Below are 20,347 nucleotides of genomic sequence, written 5' to 3'. Positions count from 1 at the left end.
CTGCCCGCGGGCGTTCGACACTTCACGTGGCCTCAAGGTGCACATGGCCTTGCACAAGCGTCGTGGTGACGTCACCGCCACTTAGTGGCGAATGGCGGTTGTTGTTGTGTGCGTGTATGTGTGTGTGCGTGTGTGTGTGTGTCTGTGCGTGTGTGTGCACGTGTGTGTGTCTGTGTGTGTGTATGTGTGTGTGCGTGGGGAGTGTGTACACTAGCTCGTGCATCTCCCAGTCATCTCCGTCAGCCGACCCTTGGCGTCTGGGTCTGTTCCGTGACCTGTCAGCGAGCTTTCGACACTTTACGTGGCCTAGGAGTGCACCTAGCCTGGCACGAGTGCCGTGGTGATGGCACCGCCACTTAATGATGAATGACGGCTTGCTGTTGTCGGGGAGTGCGTGGGGAGCAGTATAAAGCAGTCGCGTGGCTGTTAGCATGCTGCGCTCTGAACCCCGCAACTCGAGTTTGATTCCCGCTCACGACCAACAACAGTTACGAATATCTGAACCGGTCCAGGGCCTTCCCTGGATCGGCCGAGCCTTAAATGAGTACTTGGTGCAATGTGTAAACATCAGCAATGGGAAGACAAAGGCGGCCGGTGTGTGTTGTGCCAGCCTTCATAGGTGTTCACTAACAGAATTTGCCTCAACAGTCTGTTAAGTCTTTGGACCAGTCAGAAAAAAGTGTTGGTTTGACCAATGACAGGCTTGTAATTATATATATACTATATCACTCATCGCATCAAACACCCAAATGATACAGAAGTCACGTGTGCTAAAACAGGCACTTTAAATGCATAGTAGCAACCTGCCAGCATTTAAAATTCAGTGGCTTAGGTGCTGCAGTTGCTGCATGAACGTTGTGAAATTATACATGCAAAGGTTAGGCATGTTGACATGCCCACAGCATCATGGGAACACAGCAACATGGGAACACGGACAATGCAATGGAAGGCCTCTCTTCGTGGATATTTCCCATGCTGCAGTCCAAATAGATGCCATCTTATTTAAAGATGTTATTATTCTTATCATTTGTATCCCTAATTATTATCTGGGCTGGTGCTGTTGGCATCATGCCCACAAAACAAATATGTACCAGTGCAGCCCATGTTGCGGGAGAGCGCTCCACCAGAGTGGACATCACAAAGCTACCTCTGAGATCCTTCAAGTCTCCTCTGGTCCACACGCAGCACTTTCCTACCCAACCACAGAGAGTAATCTTCGTCACGTAACAATACAATCGATATTTTAATTCTAAGAGCTGGTATTTAGCCAATAATAAGTGCAAAAACAATTTAATGTAAGGCTTATTTTTGCGCAGCCTTTGGTGACTGCGACGAGACAACCAACTCGCCACACTTAAGAACCAGATTGAATAACAGTTGGTTCCCTGGATTTTTGAGCCAGGATCTCAGTGGTACGAGCTCAGCAGTCTGACATCCAAGTCAGCCGGCAACGCTTCTACACCATAGTGGCTTTCCTGCCGAGAGAGATCGGTCGACACCACGGGAATTAACATTTCCCACACGAACCTTGGGGCCGCCTATGGAGATGAGTGCCGTCCCATGGCTCGCTCGAGCAAGGGAGGTCATCTGCCTTCACCGCCGCAGCACCCCGAGTACATTGTCCGAGCCATGGTAAACGTTTCGCTTGGCGGGCACGGACAACGACGTCGCGTAAGGAGGAAGCCTGCGCACCGGTCACCCTCGCGGACGCGGATTCTGCCACGCTCGGAACGCTCGTGCCCAGTCAGCCGAGGAGAAGGTGTTTAAAAAGTCGTGCCCCTTACCCGGCTGATGGCCAGCAGGAAGCGTGGCGTCTCGAAGGAAGCTCGCGCCTTTGAGCGGCCAAAGCGGCGGTGGAACAGATGCTCGGCCCCAAACACCAGAAGGCTGAGGCCCACGGCCACCACCAGCATGTAGAAGACGCCCGCCATGTTGTCCACGTCCAGCTTGCTGCTCATCACCTCGTTCTTCTCCTTCTTGCAGATACCGGCCAGCCAGATGTTCTCCAGCTCGTCAATTTCGTCTGCGCGACCCGGAGCAAAGCGCAAACGTGCATGGAGCCCATCGGTCCGTTTCATCACCGTTACCGTTAACGTCACGTTCATAATCATCGTCATCGTCGTCAGGCATGATCAATCCACTGCTGGATGAAGGCCCCTTCCCAAGCCGCCACCAAGATCCCCGCGATGTAATAATCCACTTAGCGCCTACACATGAGTGAATTCCGTCGCTCGTCTTCCTCCGGCAGGCGCACTCTCGGACCATCAATGTTACAAGAAATTAAATTTTTCCAATAATGAGTCAGCTTGTCAGTCAGTCACTGAACTTCAGAACTTTGGTATTGATTACGAGCTCTGTACAACCTACGATTAAGCACATTCAGCCGGATTTAGGCACTGGTGGAAGGGCAATTTCTGTGCATATTTCGTGTAAAAACGGACTAAACCACAGGCATTTTGTATATATTTGGATTTTTTTTATAAAAATTGTTCACAGCGATGGCTGCTCTTACGTCATCTTTATGTATTTTGTTTGCATCTATATCATTAACATCTGAAATATCTCTTGAGTTCAAGAAGTTAACAATGGGGTTAAACGTTATATTGTCCGCAGGACAACCCTTGGCACACGCAGTATGATTCACGACACCCCCGGCCTTATCAAAGGCAGCATTAATAAAGGACCCACCCTCGTGGTGTTAACGAATGTAACGCGTGATGAATACCTAATTGATTGCAAGAGCATGCGCACCCACGAAGAAAGAGCCGCGTGAACTCCGCAGCACGAGGGCCACTTGTGGGTCTGTTCCAAGGGTTGGAACCGTGCTGTGAGACTGCGCATTAATTATCCCTAATTAATTTTCCAGTTGTTCATCGCACACGTGAGTGACAGTCATAGAGCTCCTGCAGTGTTAGCGGTGTACTCCGTAACTACACACACATAACAGAATAATTTAAAGCTCTTATGTCAATGTGTGGCCAATGATGAAGAACTTGTTTGACTATACTTCACCACACGAGTCGACGTTGGTTGGTGAAGGTGCGGGGATATGGCGGCCCAGGGCCGGCTCAGATATCACTCGCCAATGATGCTGGCTGTGCGCCAGGAATAAAACTCGGGTTCATGGTGCAGAGCAGTAACCGCTACAGCACTGCTAACCCCCTTGTCTATCACACGTGTGCTACCATTGTAGGTCTTCCTGCGAACAGGTGCTGCTGCCTTTGGGTGACTCGCATAGAGATGGACTTCGTGAGTAGTTCAAATGCTCATAATTAATTTCCTTGTTGATTCATTTGCAACATCTCTGCCAGGTTGAGGAGGCAGCAAATTCGCTTTGGGTTTTCTAGTTTCAGGTGATAAAGTGTACAGGAGGATTCATTGAGAAACTAGACTGCGCTGGTCGTGGCTTCGTCACCAGTGCTCTTATCATCAGCGAGACCCATGGCACTCACTTGCACAGAAAATGATAGACTTGCATAGAGATCCACTAATTTGCACAGACTCAAAGCCTCCCATAGAGACCCACTAACTCGCACAGAGCATCATAGACTCGCATAGAGACCAACTAACTCGCACAGAGCATCATAGACTCGCATAGAGACCCACTAACTTGCACAGAGAACGAGAGTCTTGCATAGATACCCACTAACTCGCACGGAAAATCATAGACTTGAATAGAGATCCACTAACGTGCACAGACTGATAGCCTCCCATAGAGACCCACTAACTCGCAAAGAGCATCATAGACTCGCATAGAGGCCCACTGAGAGAAACTGGAATGTGCTGGCAGTGGCTTTGCCCTCAGCGCTGTCTCCACCAGACGAGCACTCACAGCCCATCTGGTGCTCTGGTAGCCCAGCACCAGTGCAGCAGTAGGAGCATCATCGTCACCACTGCCGCAAGCACCACGCGTTGCTTCTGTGTTCCAATTTTAAGATAATCCAGCTGCAACGCGTGAGCACCTGAGACTGGAAAACCCGAGGAAGACTTTGCTGCCTTTCTCAGCCGCTAACCAAGAATTGGCAGTGGTCTGCTGCAGATGAAGGAGGATGCATATCCATCTCAATGCAAGTTCATCATCTGCGATGACGTTTTCTTCAACGTGTCTGTACATTTACTGGAATCGACCGTGGCTTCCATTGTATAAGAAACATTGGTCTAATTCTGATTGAGAGAGAATCCAAAGAGATACTTCCACGTGCCATGAGCCATTAGGGTTGCCACCTCTGAGGTTCTAAAAAAACGGACATATAATGGGAAGAAGAAGAGGAATATCTCACAAAACTGGAAGAGGGAAGAACTACAGGCAAATGTATCATCTTGTGTGGTGTATTATTATTATGTAAATGGAAAAAAACCGGGACTGTTAGTGTCCCGGGAAGAATGACAGATTCCACAGGACATCTACCTCGACAAGAGGACGATCCTGGGAAAACCGGGCCAGGTGGCAACCCTATGTGCCGTTGCCGCACTGCGCTTGTGTTACCGTCGCCCATGAACTGAAGCAGGGCCAGGTCAATGTGCTTCTTCCACTTGGACGCCTTCTGCAGCCCGATGCCGTAGCCCGTGGTGGCGAACACCTTGCCGCTGCCGATGGTCACCAGCTTGCAGCCCTCGTCCTTGCCCGCCATGTAGTTGAGGACGGCGGCGTCGTAGATGAATGCGTCCAGTTTCCTGGCCCGCAGCCGCGGGCGCGTGAAGGAGACGGGGGGGGGGGGGGGGGGGGGCGGGGATGAGAATCGCGGCGTCAGGACACCGCTCGAAAAAGAAATCCCTCACTCGCACAGAGATCGGCGATGGGAGTTGAGAAACAATGAAGATGAAGGGGCGGTCCTGCAACTGCTTGCTCTGGCCACTGCTGGCGGATGGGTCTCCACTAGAGGGAGTACCCATTAATGTGCCCTGAGCGTAAGACTCGATATTGATTCAAGAAAGGGCACGCCCTGACTTGCCACGTAAATACCGCTTTGGTAAAGAGGTAAAGCCGCGGTCCTGCAATTTCTGGCTAATGCCACTGCTGGCAGAAGGGTATCCACTCGAGTGAGCTCTAGATTGCCCCTGTCGGGTGTATTTTGGTCTATTCTTCCACCACGCTGGACAGATGTCTAGGGAGAGGTGGGAGTACCGAAACTTGACCACCACGGCACGCGACCTGTCGATCTACTTTACTGGCGTACCCATTTATTCAGTTTTAAGTATTCTGCCCAACTGTTGGATTGCAAGTCTGGTGCATTAGCCAATACAGCACCCAGTGTGATAATCGACCATCCAAAATAATCTTAATTCAGAGAGCGCTCAAGCTACCAGCAACTACAAGTAATAGGAGAGGACAATTCCTTGAAAGCATTGCACTAATTAGAACAATTACTGCAGATGGGTCACTGTTTAATGAAACAATATTACTATCTTGAAGTTATTATCGATGTAATGAACACAAAAACAATTGATATTTTGGCAAGATAATATCGGCTTATTTTTGCCATGACTGATATAATGCATTCATAGGATTCCACGAAAGATGCCACATTTAAAACTGTTTGCTATTAATCTTAGTCCTATGCATTGTTTTGACGTTATAAATATCTGATTATTTTCATTACCCAGTGCAGTGTTTTTCGGTCTCCCTCGACTCTATTCTAAAACTATTCTATTCTAAAACCTCCGTTTCAAATGTGCGTGTGGGCCCTTAGGCTAAGCTCAGGCCTGGGTGAGACAGCGTCCTCTTGCGAGGAGGCTCCATTGAATGTCTCCTTTCTCCTTGCCAAAGTCAAAGCGTCTCGCAAGCGAGCAGCTGAGCGGTGCGAGCTCAAATCGTGAACTGGGGGGCCGACACTTGAACGAGGCATTTGAGCAGTGAGATATCTTGGAGGTTTTTTTATCCATTTGGAATCAGAAATACAAAAAATATTTCATGAAATTATTACCGCAGAGGGGAGAATTGAGATTGCACAGTTAACCAAAGATGGCCCTCCAAGGAAGTATTGACATTTAAAGGAATCGTGTAAAAAAGCTGGCCAAAATGTCAACAGCGTGATAGTATATATTGGGACACAGGAAATAATTTAATTACTGCTACAAATTAACTAACCTCTAAATATCTGCTGCAGCAGGAACAATTACAATATGCATAATTAGTCTGACTCATCTGTGTTATTTAAGTTGGGTGGCCATGGCGATTATAACTGTGGGAGTGCTGGCTGCATTTGCTCTGCATTCTGCCTCGTCAAAGGCCCATGGAGCAGCAGCAGCAGCAGCCACGGTGACTGCGTGGCGCCTCGCCGCTGCGCGTTCACCGTTCACCCTCTTTGCACGTGGACACTGGGTGCAGGGCAACGATAGCAAATGGGCAGAACGTTTTTTTTTATATATATAATCGGCTCGTACAAAAAAAACAGCTTGATTCCAATTAGATTCTAAAGCAACGCGTCGTGAATAAGCCTGCCTCTTGAGTGAATTCAATAGTTTTCAGCAAGCATATGGATTTTTTTAAAGAAAAAAGCGAGCCGCGAATGAATTAAATTAACAACTAAAAAGCACTGAGTTAAGGTGAAAAAAAATATGTTATTTGGCTAAATCCCCCCTTTCTAATTGAATAAGGGATTAGAGAACCCAGATTATGCCTTACCCTTTCTTGAGACTCTCAAGTGCATCCTCCACTGATTTTTGGTTGTAGCGGGACATGTAGTTGTGCATTTCTGGATAATTGTTCCGAATATTCCTCTCGGTGCTTCCATTGGGAACGGTGCCAAAGCGAAGCGGTGTGTTTTGCTCATTGGGCTTCTGGAACTAATCCCACACCCAACAAGAAACAACAAAGACACAGCTACATGAATAGAGCACACGCACAGATCCACAATTCATAATACACAAACAAGCAACACACAATCGTAACATTAGTAATGTGTTGGTGTGGTAATTAGGTTTTTTGTTGTTGCAATAAGCAAAACGACTGATGGTGTTATGTTCAACGAATTAACACAACAATATTCCGGATGTTTCCACGGTTGTAGCGCTGTGCGCATCCTCCGTCTGTTTTCGGGTTGTATCGTGCTCAGTTCTGCACGATGTCAGACGTTTCGCTTCCTGAAAGGGCTCCTGGCTCACCCAGCAAAGCGCCAGACGTCACGCCGATCAGCGGCGGCGTACGCGCCGGTGACACGTCGGAGGGATCATTTAATTCAACATTCGTCCCAGAGAAAATACGCATTTGCATTTTCTCCATACGTGTAATTTCTTCAACGACACTGGCAGACCATTTGCAGGTGACAAGTTATGTGCATTTGCAATTAAAATAAAACATGGATAAAAAATGTACATTGAAAGAGTTCTTCAGTTAGCACACGATTGTTCTCAGTGATGTGTCAAAGCGCGGCGTTCGTGTTGAAACCCGTCGACGTTTCCGCTACGAAACATCTGACAACATTGGCATGCTACTGGCTTTTATTATTCACACCCTGCCGACGGACGCTTTTGTTGCCGATACATTTCGCGCTGGCACAGACGCCTTTCAGTTAATCTTTAGCACAAGTTTGAATTTTGCTCTTCATTGCATTGTCAGTGTTACATGTGAAAGAGGTGGTATGCGTACGACATCCCACATCTGTCATTATTATTTTTATCAATAATTTTTATCACCGTTGCTGAACGTACGCCCAACGGCTAAGCAACCAGAACGTTTCAAATTTCGCGTTTATTTTTGTGGAATCGGGGTGAAAACTCAAGACACTGTGATCGTCTCATTCGCAACAGTGACACACAGCACTCTTGAAAGTCTAACAGATAAGAGTTAATACGTTTATTGAATTGAGCAAGGTTATACGTGACGATCTGACAGAATTATAAGGTCGGGCAGAGTGAGAAGAGAAGCAGAAGGAGAGGTGGTGTGGCCCGCAGTGTGGTGGTGGTGGTGGTGGTGGCAGTGGTGGTGGTGGTGGTAGCGGTGATGGTGGTGGAACAGAGTGTGGATTAGATGGCACAGTGAGTCTGGTAAGCCAAGTCCTCAACATGGGTGTAGGAATCAATGAGTGGAGTTCATGTGCTGTGTTGTGTCTGTGTGTTGTGTCTATGTGTTGTGTCTATGTGTTGGGTCTGTGTGTTGTGTCTATGTGTTGTGTCTGTGTGTTGTTTATGTGTTGTGTCTGTGTGTTGTGTCTGTGTGTTGTGTCTGTGTGTTGTGTCTATGTGGTGTGTCTGTGTGTTGTGTATATGTGTTGTGTATATGTGTTGTGTCTGTGTTGTGTCTATGTGTTGTGTCTGCGTGTTGTGTATATGTGTTGTGTCTATGTGTTGTGTATATGTGTTGTGTCTATGTGGTGTGTCTGTGTGTTGTGTATATGTGTTGTGTATATGTGTTGTGTCTATGTGTTGTGTCTATGTGTTGTGTCTATGTGTTGTGTCTTTGTGTTGGGTCTGTGTGTTGCATTGTTGCCTGGGTGTCAGTGTGTGCGGAGCCCCTCGCTCAGCGAGCGGCCTGCTGGAGAGTGATGTCACCTTCTTGTCGCTCAGGCCAGACACCTGGTCAATGTACTCCTCCTGGATCATGAAGGCAGCCAGGTTGGCTGTGTAGCTCGCCAGAAAGATCACGGCAAAGAAGGCCCAGACGAGCACCATGATTTTGCTCGAGGTTCCCCGTGGGTTTTCGACCGGCACCGAATTGTTGAAGACCAGAGCCCACAGCAACCAGATGCATTTTCCGATCGTGAAAGTCGGTCCGTCAGGCGCTACGAAAACAAAGAGCACACGGCGAGAATGCAACATTGCAATGGTTGTTTGGCAGCCACTTTACGTATGGCAACTTCAAAGCAGTCGTCGTTAACTGAGAGCTCTTTCTCTCTCATTATTTATGACCGTGGACCAGATTCACGTTTTTCTTACAATACGGCTTAAATGGCAGAATAGTCGGTGAAAGGAACATTCTTCACCAGTCCGTGAATCCAGCTGTCAATGTCAGTTTAAGTTCATTCATGCAGTGAATACAAGATCATGCTTTTTATTTTTACCAGCTAACCCTGTCTATGAAAGGTACAAAAAATATTTAGAGGTGCAGCCCTGCAATTTCCTGCTCATGCCAATGCTGGATGAAGGGCCTCTTCTATAAGAGCTCGAGAGTGCTTCTGTAGTAAAGACCGCCACGTGCCACGATTGTGGCGCAGCCGTTGCTTCTGCTGGCTGGACAGAGGCATTGCTGTTGAGGAGGCTTTTGCCGTTGTGTTTCACCTGCCGCGCCGGGAGAACGAATGGAAACCAGCGAGCTCTGCATCACAAAGTCCAGCGCGCCGATAAACCGTTACGCCGCGGGCAGCATCCCGCCATCCACTGTTTGCAAATAACTTTACGCAAATAGTGATTAAAGTGGATTTTTTTTTTTAAAGCTAATAGTGCCGGAGATTGTATTTGCCATGAAGTTACAAAGAGTTAATATAATCTACCCTGAGGATATGTATGCATAGCAGTGGGCCTTGCTGTTAATGAGCCAATCGATATACAGACTCGAAAACATTGAGGCACAATTGACGGTAGCAGTCTTTCCCTGTGGAAAAAGATAGACACAAGCAATAATAGCGCGAATATGAGTCACTGCAGCGATGCTTTTTCAATTAAAAAACTGCCATTGATGCAATTTAAGGCTTCGTTTATTGTGCGAGGGAGTTGAGCGGTGGGCCAGTGGTTAGCACCCCACGCTACAAGCCAGGCGACCTTCATTCGATTCCCGACCAAGGCTGATGGCAGTGACGAGTGATATCTGAGAGTGAGGGTCAAAATAATTGGTACAATCCGTGCCGGCTCAATGGTTGTACGACGTAGACAAAGCTGCGCCTTACACAGCGCTCACGTGCTCGCTAACCCTGGATGCCTTGCTCACTGCAATGCATTCCATCGGTTGGGCGTACCCATAATTTGGATTGCTTCCGTGGTGTAACGGTCATCACGCTGGACCTGCAATCCAGAGGTCACTTGGTTCGATTTGATCTCCTAGGGCGGCAGTTGAACCAACGGTGCCAGTTTCTTAGATGTCCCCACCCTCGTTTCGGCAACGTGAGACTCGCAGCAGGTTGCGTGGTGTGGGGTAGAGATGTGGGTGCCCCCACCTCTTCCAAGACATCTGATCAGCGTGGAAAAGAAGGCCACGTACCCTCTAAAGGTCCCTCTGGTAGAGGCTCTTCTGCCAGCAGTGCTGTGAGCAGGCTATTGCAGGGCTGCACCTTTACCTGTCCTCTACCAATCGAATTATTTATTTATGTAAGGCCTCCCGTGTCACTGAAATGTGGAGAGAGGCAAGGGTCGATGAGGTTGCTTACTCTTCCGTTTCAACTACCTTAGCTGTGAATCAAACCTCTTTCCCGTGGATTGCGTGTGACTCTTTCTTTACCGGCCAATGCAATGATTACTTGTGTGGGTAACGTACCTACAAAATGTAACAAAGGATACGAGGGATTTTATAGCAATAAAAAACCGCGCACAGTGCCTGTTGCTTAACACCGGGCCCTTTTGAGATGGACTCTTCAGATACCTTCGTCAATATTTACTCATGTCCATAAATTGTGTGGATCGCTATTGATGAGCGTTCTATTGTAGAAGGAGAATCGACGTTCGTGTATATTTATGGCTGTAGCGTTAGGTGAAATATGTAACGCTGCTTTAAATGGCGATTTTTGGTAATGTGTAGGGAGGCCAACCACGGGGATTACAGTGAAGTTGAGGAAAAGGAAAGCGTAGTCGTTGAGTATTGTATGTACCACCCCTAAACACTTGTACATCAATCAGCACGTTATGAAAAATCAGTCAGTTATTCTTCTATGATTCTGCAATTTATGTTGTCGTCAAAGCTAGAAAGAAATGGAAATTTTGTGAGCGCTGGCCTCCTGTGTGAGCACTGCTTTATGGAGTATCGTTCCAAAGTGCAGCGCTCAAAAGGAGGAAAAGTACTCCATAACTTGTTTTTAAAAAAATGTGAGAGTAAAAATGACTTTGAATATTTTTCAGGATGAAAAAAAGCCGCGCGGATTTTGAGGCTGCATTTGACTTCTCGTATTGAGTTTATGCGGTCCTGCTGTGCTTAATGGAACAAATAATGTATTAATGCGTCACACGTTTTTCTTAAGAAAGTCAAGAAATGTGATAGATGTAATAAGCGTAATCGTGTGGGAAAACGTCTTTTGACCAATATTACTTATCTGAAACTGTTTAATCGCTTTTAAATAATATATATTACTCAGGAAAAAGCAGTGGACCTGGTTGAAAACACATTAACATGAGACAGGGTAAAATCCTTCAGCTTGCCGTAACGTACGGCTGGCTCAGGAGGTGACTGAAGGCGATCGGTGAGTCCGAGGCGACGCAGGACATTGGCCAGAGCGCCCTGGGTTTGATAAAAACCAACACGAATGAAGAAAGTAATTTGCTTAGGAAAGAGATCGTTCGGGAAGGGGGTATGAACACTGCAGATATATTCTTAAGAGGTGTTTTTTCTTCCCGTTATAAATTCCTCACGGCGTGTTACTTGTGAATTGTACCGCTCGTGATGGGCTGTTTTTCAGCACGCGAGGGCTGTGGACTGTCGTCGCAAGGTACAGAACCAGTGTATCTCAGCAACCCCCACTTGCTGAGCTTACTTTTCATATGAAAAATCAGAGTAATAATGTCAATCACGAAATGATTGCCGCGGCTCAAGAGGTCAGCATACTGAGGTAGCACCACTGAGAATCTGGATTCGAAACAGGGCAACCACCCATGGTTAAAGTGCATTTGATGGTCTCAACTCATTACACTTGAAAGTTGATCGTCTCAGTCTCGTCACCAATGATTGCACAAAACCTGCCACGGTGGGGAGATGTTAACTACCTCTCCTGGTATGTAGGTTCGATCCCGAACCCTGACGCCTGCTTTAAATTTGGAGTTTGCGTGTTTCTCTCCACGTTGTCGCGTAGATTTTTCTTGGGGTCCTCCGGTGCTCCCCTCCACATTTAGAATCAAGGTCACCACGCGTTTAGAGTCTTTGCCTGCTATAAATAATGTCCACGTGATGACAAGCCACTTCACTGAGCTATCGTTCGTGGCCAGGTCACTTCTGAAAAGAGCTGTATAGCTCAGTGGGCCTCTACCTGGTTACACAAGAAAATGCTCATCATCCTAAATGAGGTGTCTCTCACACAGGGTGATGCTCTGACTGCTCTGCGGGAATGCTGAATGGATGCCTCCATCTCATAATACGATGTCAGTGGTACAACCTGGATACAATTTGGGATAAAAGTATCTAGAATACAATCTCCTACAAATTCAGGGACAGGATTTTCGGAATGACCCTTCTTGGTAGTTGAAGAATCATTGCTCGAGGATCCTTGCGTGTACCACGTGAGTTCCATGTATATATTTCTTACATTGCAAAGTTTCTTAATGAGGTGGCTAGGAGTGAATTACCTTGAAACCCTGATCGCCATCGCACAATGACATAGCGGGCGATAATTAGTGCGCCAGCATGTTACTCGTCACCGTATTGAGAAGTAAAATAAGCACCCTTGTCTCCGTGCCTACTTTTGATCCATCGTATTTGCAATTATTCGACCATGCCTCACATGCACACCAGCGTTTATTAACGGCCTAGAGGCTCCATTAATCGGCTTGTGGGCCGGCCGTTTTGCCTCCGTAAGTGCTTACAGCAGAGCCTAATTAAGCCGTCGTTTGCCACACACGGTGCAAGCAAGAAGTTCTGAACTGCTCTAGCGCCCTTCTGCTACTGGCCAGGCGTAGGGGAAGAAGTGGGAGTACCCACGCTTTGCCCCACTACACGCACCCCACCGATCGACAGGGGCCAGTTTGTGTACTGACGACCATGTGGTTGTGAGTTGAGCACTTGGCAGCAGTGCTACCAGATGTGCATATTGTCTGGACCCATGTGTTCGTGTGTTCCTCTTCACACAAATACCCTCGTAACGAGATGTAATGGTACAGCCCGGCAAAATTGCCTGCTCGCGTCACTGTTGGCAGAAGGGCCTCCACAATGGCGAAATCTACAGAGAGTACGAGGTCTACTCTTCCATGCTGACCAGACGTGTTGGAAAATATGGGCGTGCTCACACTTGACCCCAGCACACGCGACCTGCCGATCGACTGACCGCGGCGTTCTCACAGATCCTGCTCGGTGGAAACGTGGCCGCGTGAATCGTTTCAACTGCCCCCGCCGGAAGATAGCATCGAACTGGTGCCGTCTGAATCGCGAGTGCAGCGTGCTGACCCATTTACACCACGGCAGTGCACCCCCTTCTACCGTGATATTACAAGAAGAGCACACGCGGACGGATTAATTACTGCTCTTGCCAGGAACACAGCACAAGGAGAGAGCTTAGGAAGTCAGCTCCAGCCAGCCAGGTCAGCCAAGTCAGCTCAAGGCCAGCCTGAGTCACGCACAGCACCCCTACGCCCACCCCCAATGGCCAAATTAAAGAAAGGATCAGAGGAAATTATACTTTCCCTCCAGGCACAATGTCTGAATCTGCCAAATGCACAGTAAGTCATTTGCATAGCACGGGGAGGAAAAAAGAACCGGCCGTTAAGCCGTCCACCAGAATGTATCGAGTGGCAGGCGAAAATCTGCTCACAACTTTAGCCGGAGGAAGCGTGCTGTAAATCCAATGATCATTACAGCTGCTGCTTGGCTTTAACCGGAGGTGGAACAAGAAGAGAGGAATGTAACTTTGCACGTAACTGGCGCAAACCTCTCGAAGTCACGCCGCAGATAGCAAGCGAAGCTCGGCTCGGGAAATCGAACCGACCCGGCGGTAGGAAGCGCGAATTTCATCGGGGAAGCAAAGTCTCTCGTGTGCCCACTGCTGTGCCCACTGCTGTGCCCACTGCTGTGCCCACTGCTGTGCCCACTTTAATGTACCCACTGCTGTGCCCACTTCAATGTGCCCACTGCTGTGCCCACTTCAATGTGCCCACTGCTGTGCCCACTTTAATGTACCCACTGCTGTGCCCACTGCTGTGCCCACTGCTGTGCCCACTTCAATGTGCCCACTGCTGTGCCCACTTCAATGTGCTCACTGCTGTGCCCACTTCAATGTGCCCACTGCTGTGCCCACTTCAATGTGCCCACTGCTGTGCCCACTTTAATGTACCCACTGCTGTGCCCACTGCTGTGTGCCGAGCGTGGATCCGAATCCCGCTGCTCCGCGGCAGAGTCACGCTCAGCGGCGGCCGGCTGGTAAATATATCACAATCGGAATCTTGGTCTTTATTTAGACTGGAGGAATCCGACGAGCCGTGAAGCTCTTTTTTCAGAGAAGGTCCGGTCCGGCACGGAGGCCCGCAGGGTGAGGTGGGGGTGGAGGTTAGTATAGTTTATAATGTTTATTATGAGCTATGAAAAAGGGCCATTGACAAAAACTGGTCATCAGATATTTTTAAAGAAATGTAGTTCTCATCAAGCCCCATGGTGTAAACAAGTTCAGTCGTCAACTCTGATTATCCATTTAAATCTGGCCTCTTTATGTATTTGCTATGAAGGGCCATTGCCTGAAACGTCACCTATTTATATATAGTACTAGCTGTACTACCCGGCTTCGCCCGGGACTTGGATCCACCACGCGCGGCCGCCTTTGTCTCCCCAGCGGCGATGTTCACACACCACAGCAGTTACTCGTTTGAGGCTGAGTCGACCTAGGGGAGGCCCAGGAGCGGTTGAAATAATCGTCACCGGTGGTGGTCGTGAGCGGGAATCGAACTCGGGTCGCTGGGTTCGTAGTGTGGTGCGCTAACCACTACACTACAATACGTTACGCTTCCACATGCGCGGGTCACATTTTTGCATGGTGTACAGTCTGGAAACTACCCACATGGCAAATTTAAAGTTTGTTGCATGTCGGGAAGTACGCCAAACATTTTAAACAGACACACATTGACAACTTTGCCTCTTTTATATATAGTATTTCTTTCAAGGCAATGTTATTCACGAATGTGTTGAGTTTTTTTGTTGTTAATTGCGCTTGTGCACCACTGCCAAAGCAGCGTCACCAAGTAATCTGTAAAATAATCTGCAGGTGATACTCTTTGGTTCTATTCGGTAAAGTCACGTAGGTAAAAAAAAATATAAAACAACAAAAATCACGACGTTTCGGCCACAACACAAGCGGCCTTCATCAGGTGAAGGGATCAGGTTGTCTCGAGGACAGCGCTGGAGTGAAACACAGCCACGCTCAGACCGCGACCTTTAAGCTGTGTGCGAGGAAACAAGGTGCCTTGACAAAGGAATTAGCATAAAACATTACGAATGTGCAGGTGAGTTCCCGTCAAGGGTTTTTTGTATTCTTTATTTTGATTTCGTGACCCCAGCGGCCATCTGGAGAAGAGCCGCCACTGCCGGCACGCAACGTGACTCAACTCCTGCGAACACGGGGAGAGCAACAACGTGCGGGGACGTGTGTCTTTATTCACTGCCCTGCCATTGCCCGGGCAATGCTTTCGTGACATCAAAGTGCATTTAAAGTTTACACTTGGAAATGTTCGAAGCAGTCGGAGCAGACAAAATAAAGCGATAGAGAGTCCAACCACACGTCGCGTACCTGATCCGGTGGCCAGGTTGCGGTTGTAGCCCTTGGGGCTGATGTACTCGAATACGAACACAGCGATGGCCACCACGGATAAACAGAGGACAAACATCATCACCCAAACGGCGGCACTGTACGGCTCTGCAAGACAAGGCACAGATGAATGCGGGGCGCTGTGAGGTTAATTGGCTCAGGAGGACAAAGGACAAAAATACCACCGGTGAAAGCGAAATGCAGGTTTAGTCATGCCACAGTGTTTTTCATCCATTCCACGGTTAGGCTACATTAGAGCTGTTATTATTATTATAATTGCGGCTTAATTGCAGACAGTTCTATCACCGCCCTATTCTGTTGCTTCAGTTGTCGTCGATTCTCCAAACTCCCGTGACTTCTTGCTCCGCATGTTCATCCACGACACCAAATACGTTCCATGTCCAGGGCAGCCCCGTCCAAGCTCGTGTTCTTTTTTTCATTTATTGTTGTGTAATTAATAACGTAACGATGATGTGCACGCACGAAGCACGTGATGTAACGATAATATATGCGCCAGGCGGCTTCTGAAACTACTCCTGTGGAATAATGATGGAAAATCTGAGCAGTATACTGTACACAATTATCCTAATTGAAATATGGTTCAATATAAATCATTTAGGGCACGTTCTTCTTCACACTCAAGTGTAATGGAATTCTGCTGTGCGCATGGGATTTTTATTTTCATCAAGTCTTAACTAAGGGGGTAAAGAGGTTTAGGACTGCTTAGAAGGAATTACAGAGTCACCGTGTGTATCGTACGGCACCAAATTAGTTATAAATAACCCGACTAGTAGCATTACATAGGGCTCATACAAAGCATCTCCCTGTTAATATGTGCATATATATCGCTGATTAATTTCCATTAGGTGAGTTATTTTGATTTGCATCGATATAGTTTTGCAATTAATACCAGGCAATGGTGGACAAGGACATTGGCTTATTAAATGTACTGGACCAATTTAGCAGATTAGAGAATATATATCTCAACTAAGCAATGACATTTCCATGCATATTTATCAAGGCACTGAGGGGTAGAACGCAGTGCTTCACGCTAATAATTGTACCTGGCCACGGCTACCCAACCTGCACTGACCAGCGCAGTGAAGTATGGTCAGTAAACCCCAAGAACCCCACAGCATGAGAAGGTGTTCGTTCAGCAGTCGAGCGACAAAGGCATGTATGTATCCATGCATGTACTGTACGTTGAACTTCTTTCGCACCGTACATAGCCAACCATGCTAATTGGAGGTGCGGGGGACTGAGTTTTCAATCAGTTACATTCGTGCACGATGGCCAATATTGGCGACAGAATAGCAGCCAAAGGCGAGGATAGAACCACAACAGCTGACCACCACTGTGGAGACGGAGTGATGACATCGGTAAATGTGCAGAGTGAGGTGGATCGCGATATCGCAGGTGGTTGGCAACGAGTTGGGGAGGGAGGCCTTCGTCCGGCAGTGAATGGAGAGTGGCTGATGACAACTTTGATCGAGTCACGGACGTGTGCGCTCTTGTAGACAACTCGAGTTAAAGGACGTGCTCGGCCGCACGTGCTGATGCGTGGGAAGATGTTCACAATGCTCCCGCAATGTCAGAAAGTGCTGTGCATTCGGTGGACTTAAATGCAACTAAATCTTTTATGGGATTCAAAGTGTACATATTTTGTGAAACACGGCTAGAGTACGTGCGTCTTTTTTCCGTGATGTGTTTTTAACATTTGATAGATGTCTGGTTGCACACTTACTCTTATCAAGGAGCAGAAACCACCATCACGCAAACTTCGGTTATCCTCGCAGCGGCGGCTTTTGGCTAAACGTCGAACAAAGGCGGTGACCGCATCGCGGGCTTTCACATGCGCCTCTGCGGCCGTCTGGAACGCTCTTCCTTCCGATATTAGGAAGCCACTGGAGCTACAGTGAGGGAAAAAAGTATTTGATCCCCTGCTGATTTTGTACGTTTGCCCACTAACAAATAAATGATCGGTCTATAATTTTAATGGTAGGTTTATTTGAACAGTGAGAGACAGAATAACAACAACAAAATCCAGAAAAAACACAAGTCAAAAATGTTATAAATTGATTTGCATTTTAATGAGGGAAATAAGAATTTGACCCCCTCTCAATCAGAAAGATTTCTGGCTTCCAGGTGTCTTTTATACAGGTAACGAGCTGAGATTAGGAGCACACTCTTAAAGGGAGTGCTCCTAATCTCAGCTTGTTACCTGGATAAAAGACACCTGTCCACAGAAGCAATCAATCAATCAGATTCCAAACTCTCCACCATGGCCAAGACCAAAGAGCTCTCCAAGGATGTCAGGGACAAGATTGTAGACCTACACAAGGCTGAAATGGGCTACAAGACCATTGCCAAGCAGCTTGGTGAGAAGGTGACAACAGTTGGTGCGATTATTCGCAAATGGGAGAAACACAAAATAACTGTCAATCTCCCTCGGCCTGGGGCTCCATGCAAGATCTCACCTCGTGGAGTTGCAATGATCATGAGAACGGTGAGGAATCAGCCCAGAACTACACGGGAGGATCTGGTCAATGATCTCAAGGCAGCTGGGACCATAGTCACCAAGAAAACAATTGGTAACACACTATGCCGTGAAGGACTGAAATCCTGCAGCGCCCGCAAGGTCCCCCTGCTCAAGAAAGCACATATACATGCCCGTCTGAAGTTTGCCAATGAACATCTGAATGATTCAGAGGACAACTGGGTGAAAGTGTTGTGGTCAGATGAGACCAAAATGGAGCTCTTTGGCATCAACTCAACTCGCCGTGTTTGGAGGAGGAGGAATGCTGCCTATGACCCCAAGAACACCATCCCCACCGTCAAACATGGAGATGGAAACATTATGCTTTGGGGGTGTTTTTCTGCTAAGGGGACAGGACAACTTCACCGCATCAAAGGGATGATGGACGGGGCCATGTACCGTCAAATCTTGGGTGAGAACCTCCTTCCCTCAGCCAGGGCATTGAAAATGGGTCGTGGATGGGTATTCCATCATGACAATGACCCAAAACACACGGCCAAGGCAACAAAGGAATGGCTCAAGAAGAAGAAGAAGCACATTAAGGGCCTGGAGTGGCCTAGCCAGTCTCCAGACCTTAATCTCATAGAAAGTATGTGGAGGGAGCTGAAGGTTCGAGTTGCCAAACGTCAGCCTCGAAACCTTAATGACTTGGAGAAGATCTGCAAAGAGGAGTGGGTCAAAATCCCTCCTGAGATGTGTGCAAACCTGGTGGCCAACTACAAGAAACGTCTGACCTCTGTGATTGCCAACAGGGGTTTTGCCACCAAGTACTAAGTCATGTTTTGCAGAGGGGTCAAATATTTATTTCCCTCATTAAAATGCAAATCAATTTATAACATTTTGACATGCGTTTTTCTGGAGTTTGTTGTTGCTATTCTGTCTCTCACTGTTCAATTAAACCTACCATTAAAATTATAGACCGATCATTTCTTTGTCAGTGGGCAAACGTACAAAATCAGCAGGGGATCAAATACTTTTTTTCCCTATCTGTATGCAATTTAAAATCTAGCTTGAAAACTAATTTCTTTAGAACTGCTTTTTGTGTTTAGTTTGTTGTCCTTACCCCGCAAATCCATTCATCACGGTTGACTACGTACGGTGCGAAATAAGTTCTACATACACGCTGTGTGCTGGCACAAGTGCTGGAGGAACGCAGAGTGGCCACCTTTCACAAATCCACATCATTACACGCTCGACGTACGAGTGTGAAATCAAGATCTCCATCCCATATATGAATGGAGACATCGCCATTCATACGGATATTGAGTAGAAACTATAAATTGATGTTCAAGTTGTGAATATAGCTGCTGGCCTCAGAGGATAACAAATCACTACCTAATTTTTAATCGATGCTCTCTTTGTCTCTATGTTACTTGGGACAAAGACAGAGAAGCCCGTGTAGCCTTCACGAGACTGTTGCGTCAAGTGCTGTTCGCGGTCACTTCGAGGACACACGCATAGAAGATCTCTACCGCAACACGAGTATTGATAGTTCAATGTTAATGTCCCATTGCATTGAGGGACAACTGCGGTGTGGCGTTATGTTTTTGTAGTGACATCGCTGGGTGTCAACATTCTGGGTGCAGTGCCGGCGCTAGAGGGGCCCGGTGAGCGGTGTAGCGACATCGCAGACACCACTATGGTGTGGGTGCAGTGCCAGCCCTAGAGGGGCCCGGTGAGCGGTGTAGCGACATCGCAGACACCGTGGGGGTGTGGGTGTAGTGCCAGCCCTAGAGGGGCCCGGTGAGCGCTGATTGATAGCGCTCGATGGCACCACGCTTGGCGTGCAGTGCCGGCCCTACAGGACAGGGTGTGTGGGTGCCGGCCGAAGGATAGAGTCTCGTGAGGCCATGGCACTCTGGTTGACCCGGGAGGACACGTGACCAGTTAAGTTGATAAAGGGGCCCCAAGAGGGGGCTAGGGGTGGTCACGTGATTGGGACACAGATCCTTCCCGAGGATTCTGGAAGGTGGACGTGGCCAAGGGTGGAGCCGGCAATGCCGCAGAGAATATAAGCCGGGTCCCGAGAGGGACCGGCGTTGTTGTTCATCCTGGAAGGAACCCTTCGTCAACGTTCTCCGTTCAACAAGTCTCCAACACGTGGACCCGGGCCGAAGCTGTTGGTCCCGATCAGTAGTAGCAGTTACGTAGTAGCTAGTGTAGTTAGCCTGGTGGCTAGTGTAGTTACTAGTGTAGTTAGCCTGGTGGTCACCACCCGGCTAACTACACCAGTTAC

At 47.8% G+C, this 20,347-nt stretch overlaps 1 protein-coding gene across 4 annotated transcripts in view; it reads right to left on the bottom strand.

The window, feature by feature from the left end:
- LOC116949578 (glutamate receptor ionotropic, NMDA 2C-like) overlaps positions 1-20,347 on the bottom strand; it is a 123,420-nt gene that overhangs the window by 17,682 nt on the left and 85,391 nt on the right. For 3 of the 4 annotated variants that reach the window (XM_032967027.2, XM_032967028.2, XM_032967030.2), the window contains exons 7-11: positions 15,558-15,683; positions 8,491-8,720; positions 6,626-6,786; positions 4,409-4,674; positions 1,785-2,023 (exon numbers count right to left, since the gene is read on the bottom strand). In XM_032967027.2, coding sequence (XP_032822918.2) covers positions 1,785-2,023; positions 4,409-4,674; positions 6,626-6,786; positions 8,491-8,720; positions 15,558-15,683 — 1,022 coding nt within the window. The remainder of the gene's footprint in view (positions 1-1,784; positions 2,024-4,408; positions 4,675-6,625; positions 6,787-8,490; positions 8,721-15,557; positions 15,684-20,347) is intronic. The other variant, XM_032967029.2, reaches the window with a different exon arrangement.

This window comes from Petromyzon marinus, chromosome 37, assembly GCF_048934315.1.
Source record: "Petromyzon marinus isolate PM22_M1 ecotype Great Lakes invasive population chromosome 37, UKy_Petmar_22M1.pri1.0, whole genome shotgun sequence".
NCBI lineage: Eukaryota > Metazoa > Chordata > Hyperoartia > Petromyzontiformes > Petromyzontidae > Petromyzon > Petromyzon marinus.
This window is presented reverse-complemented; position numbering and strand designations above follow the sequence as displayed.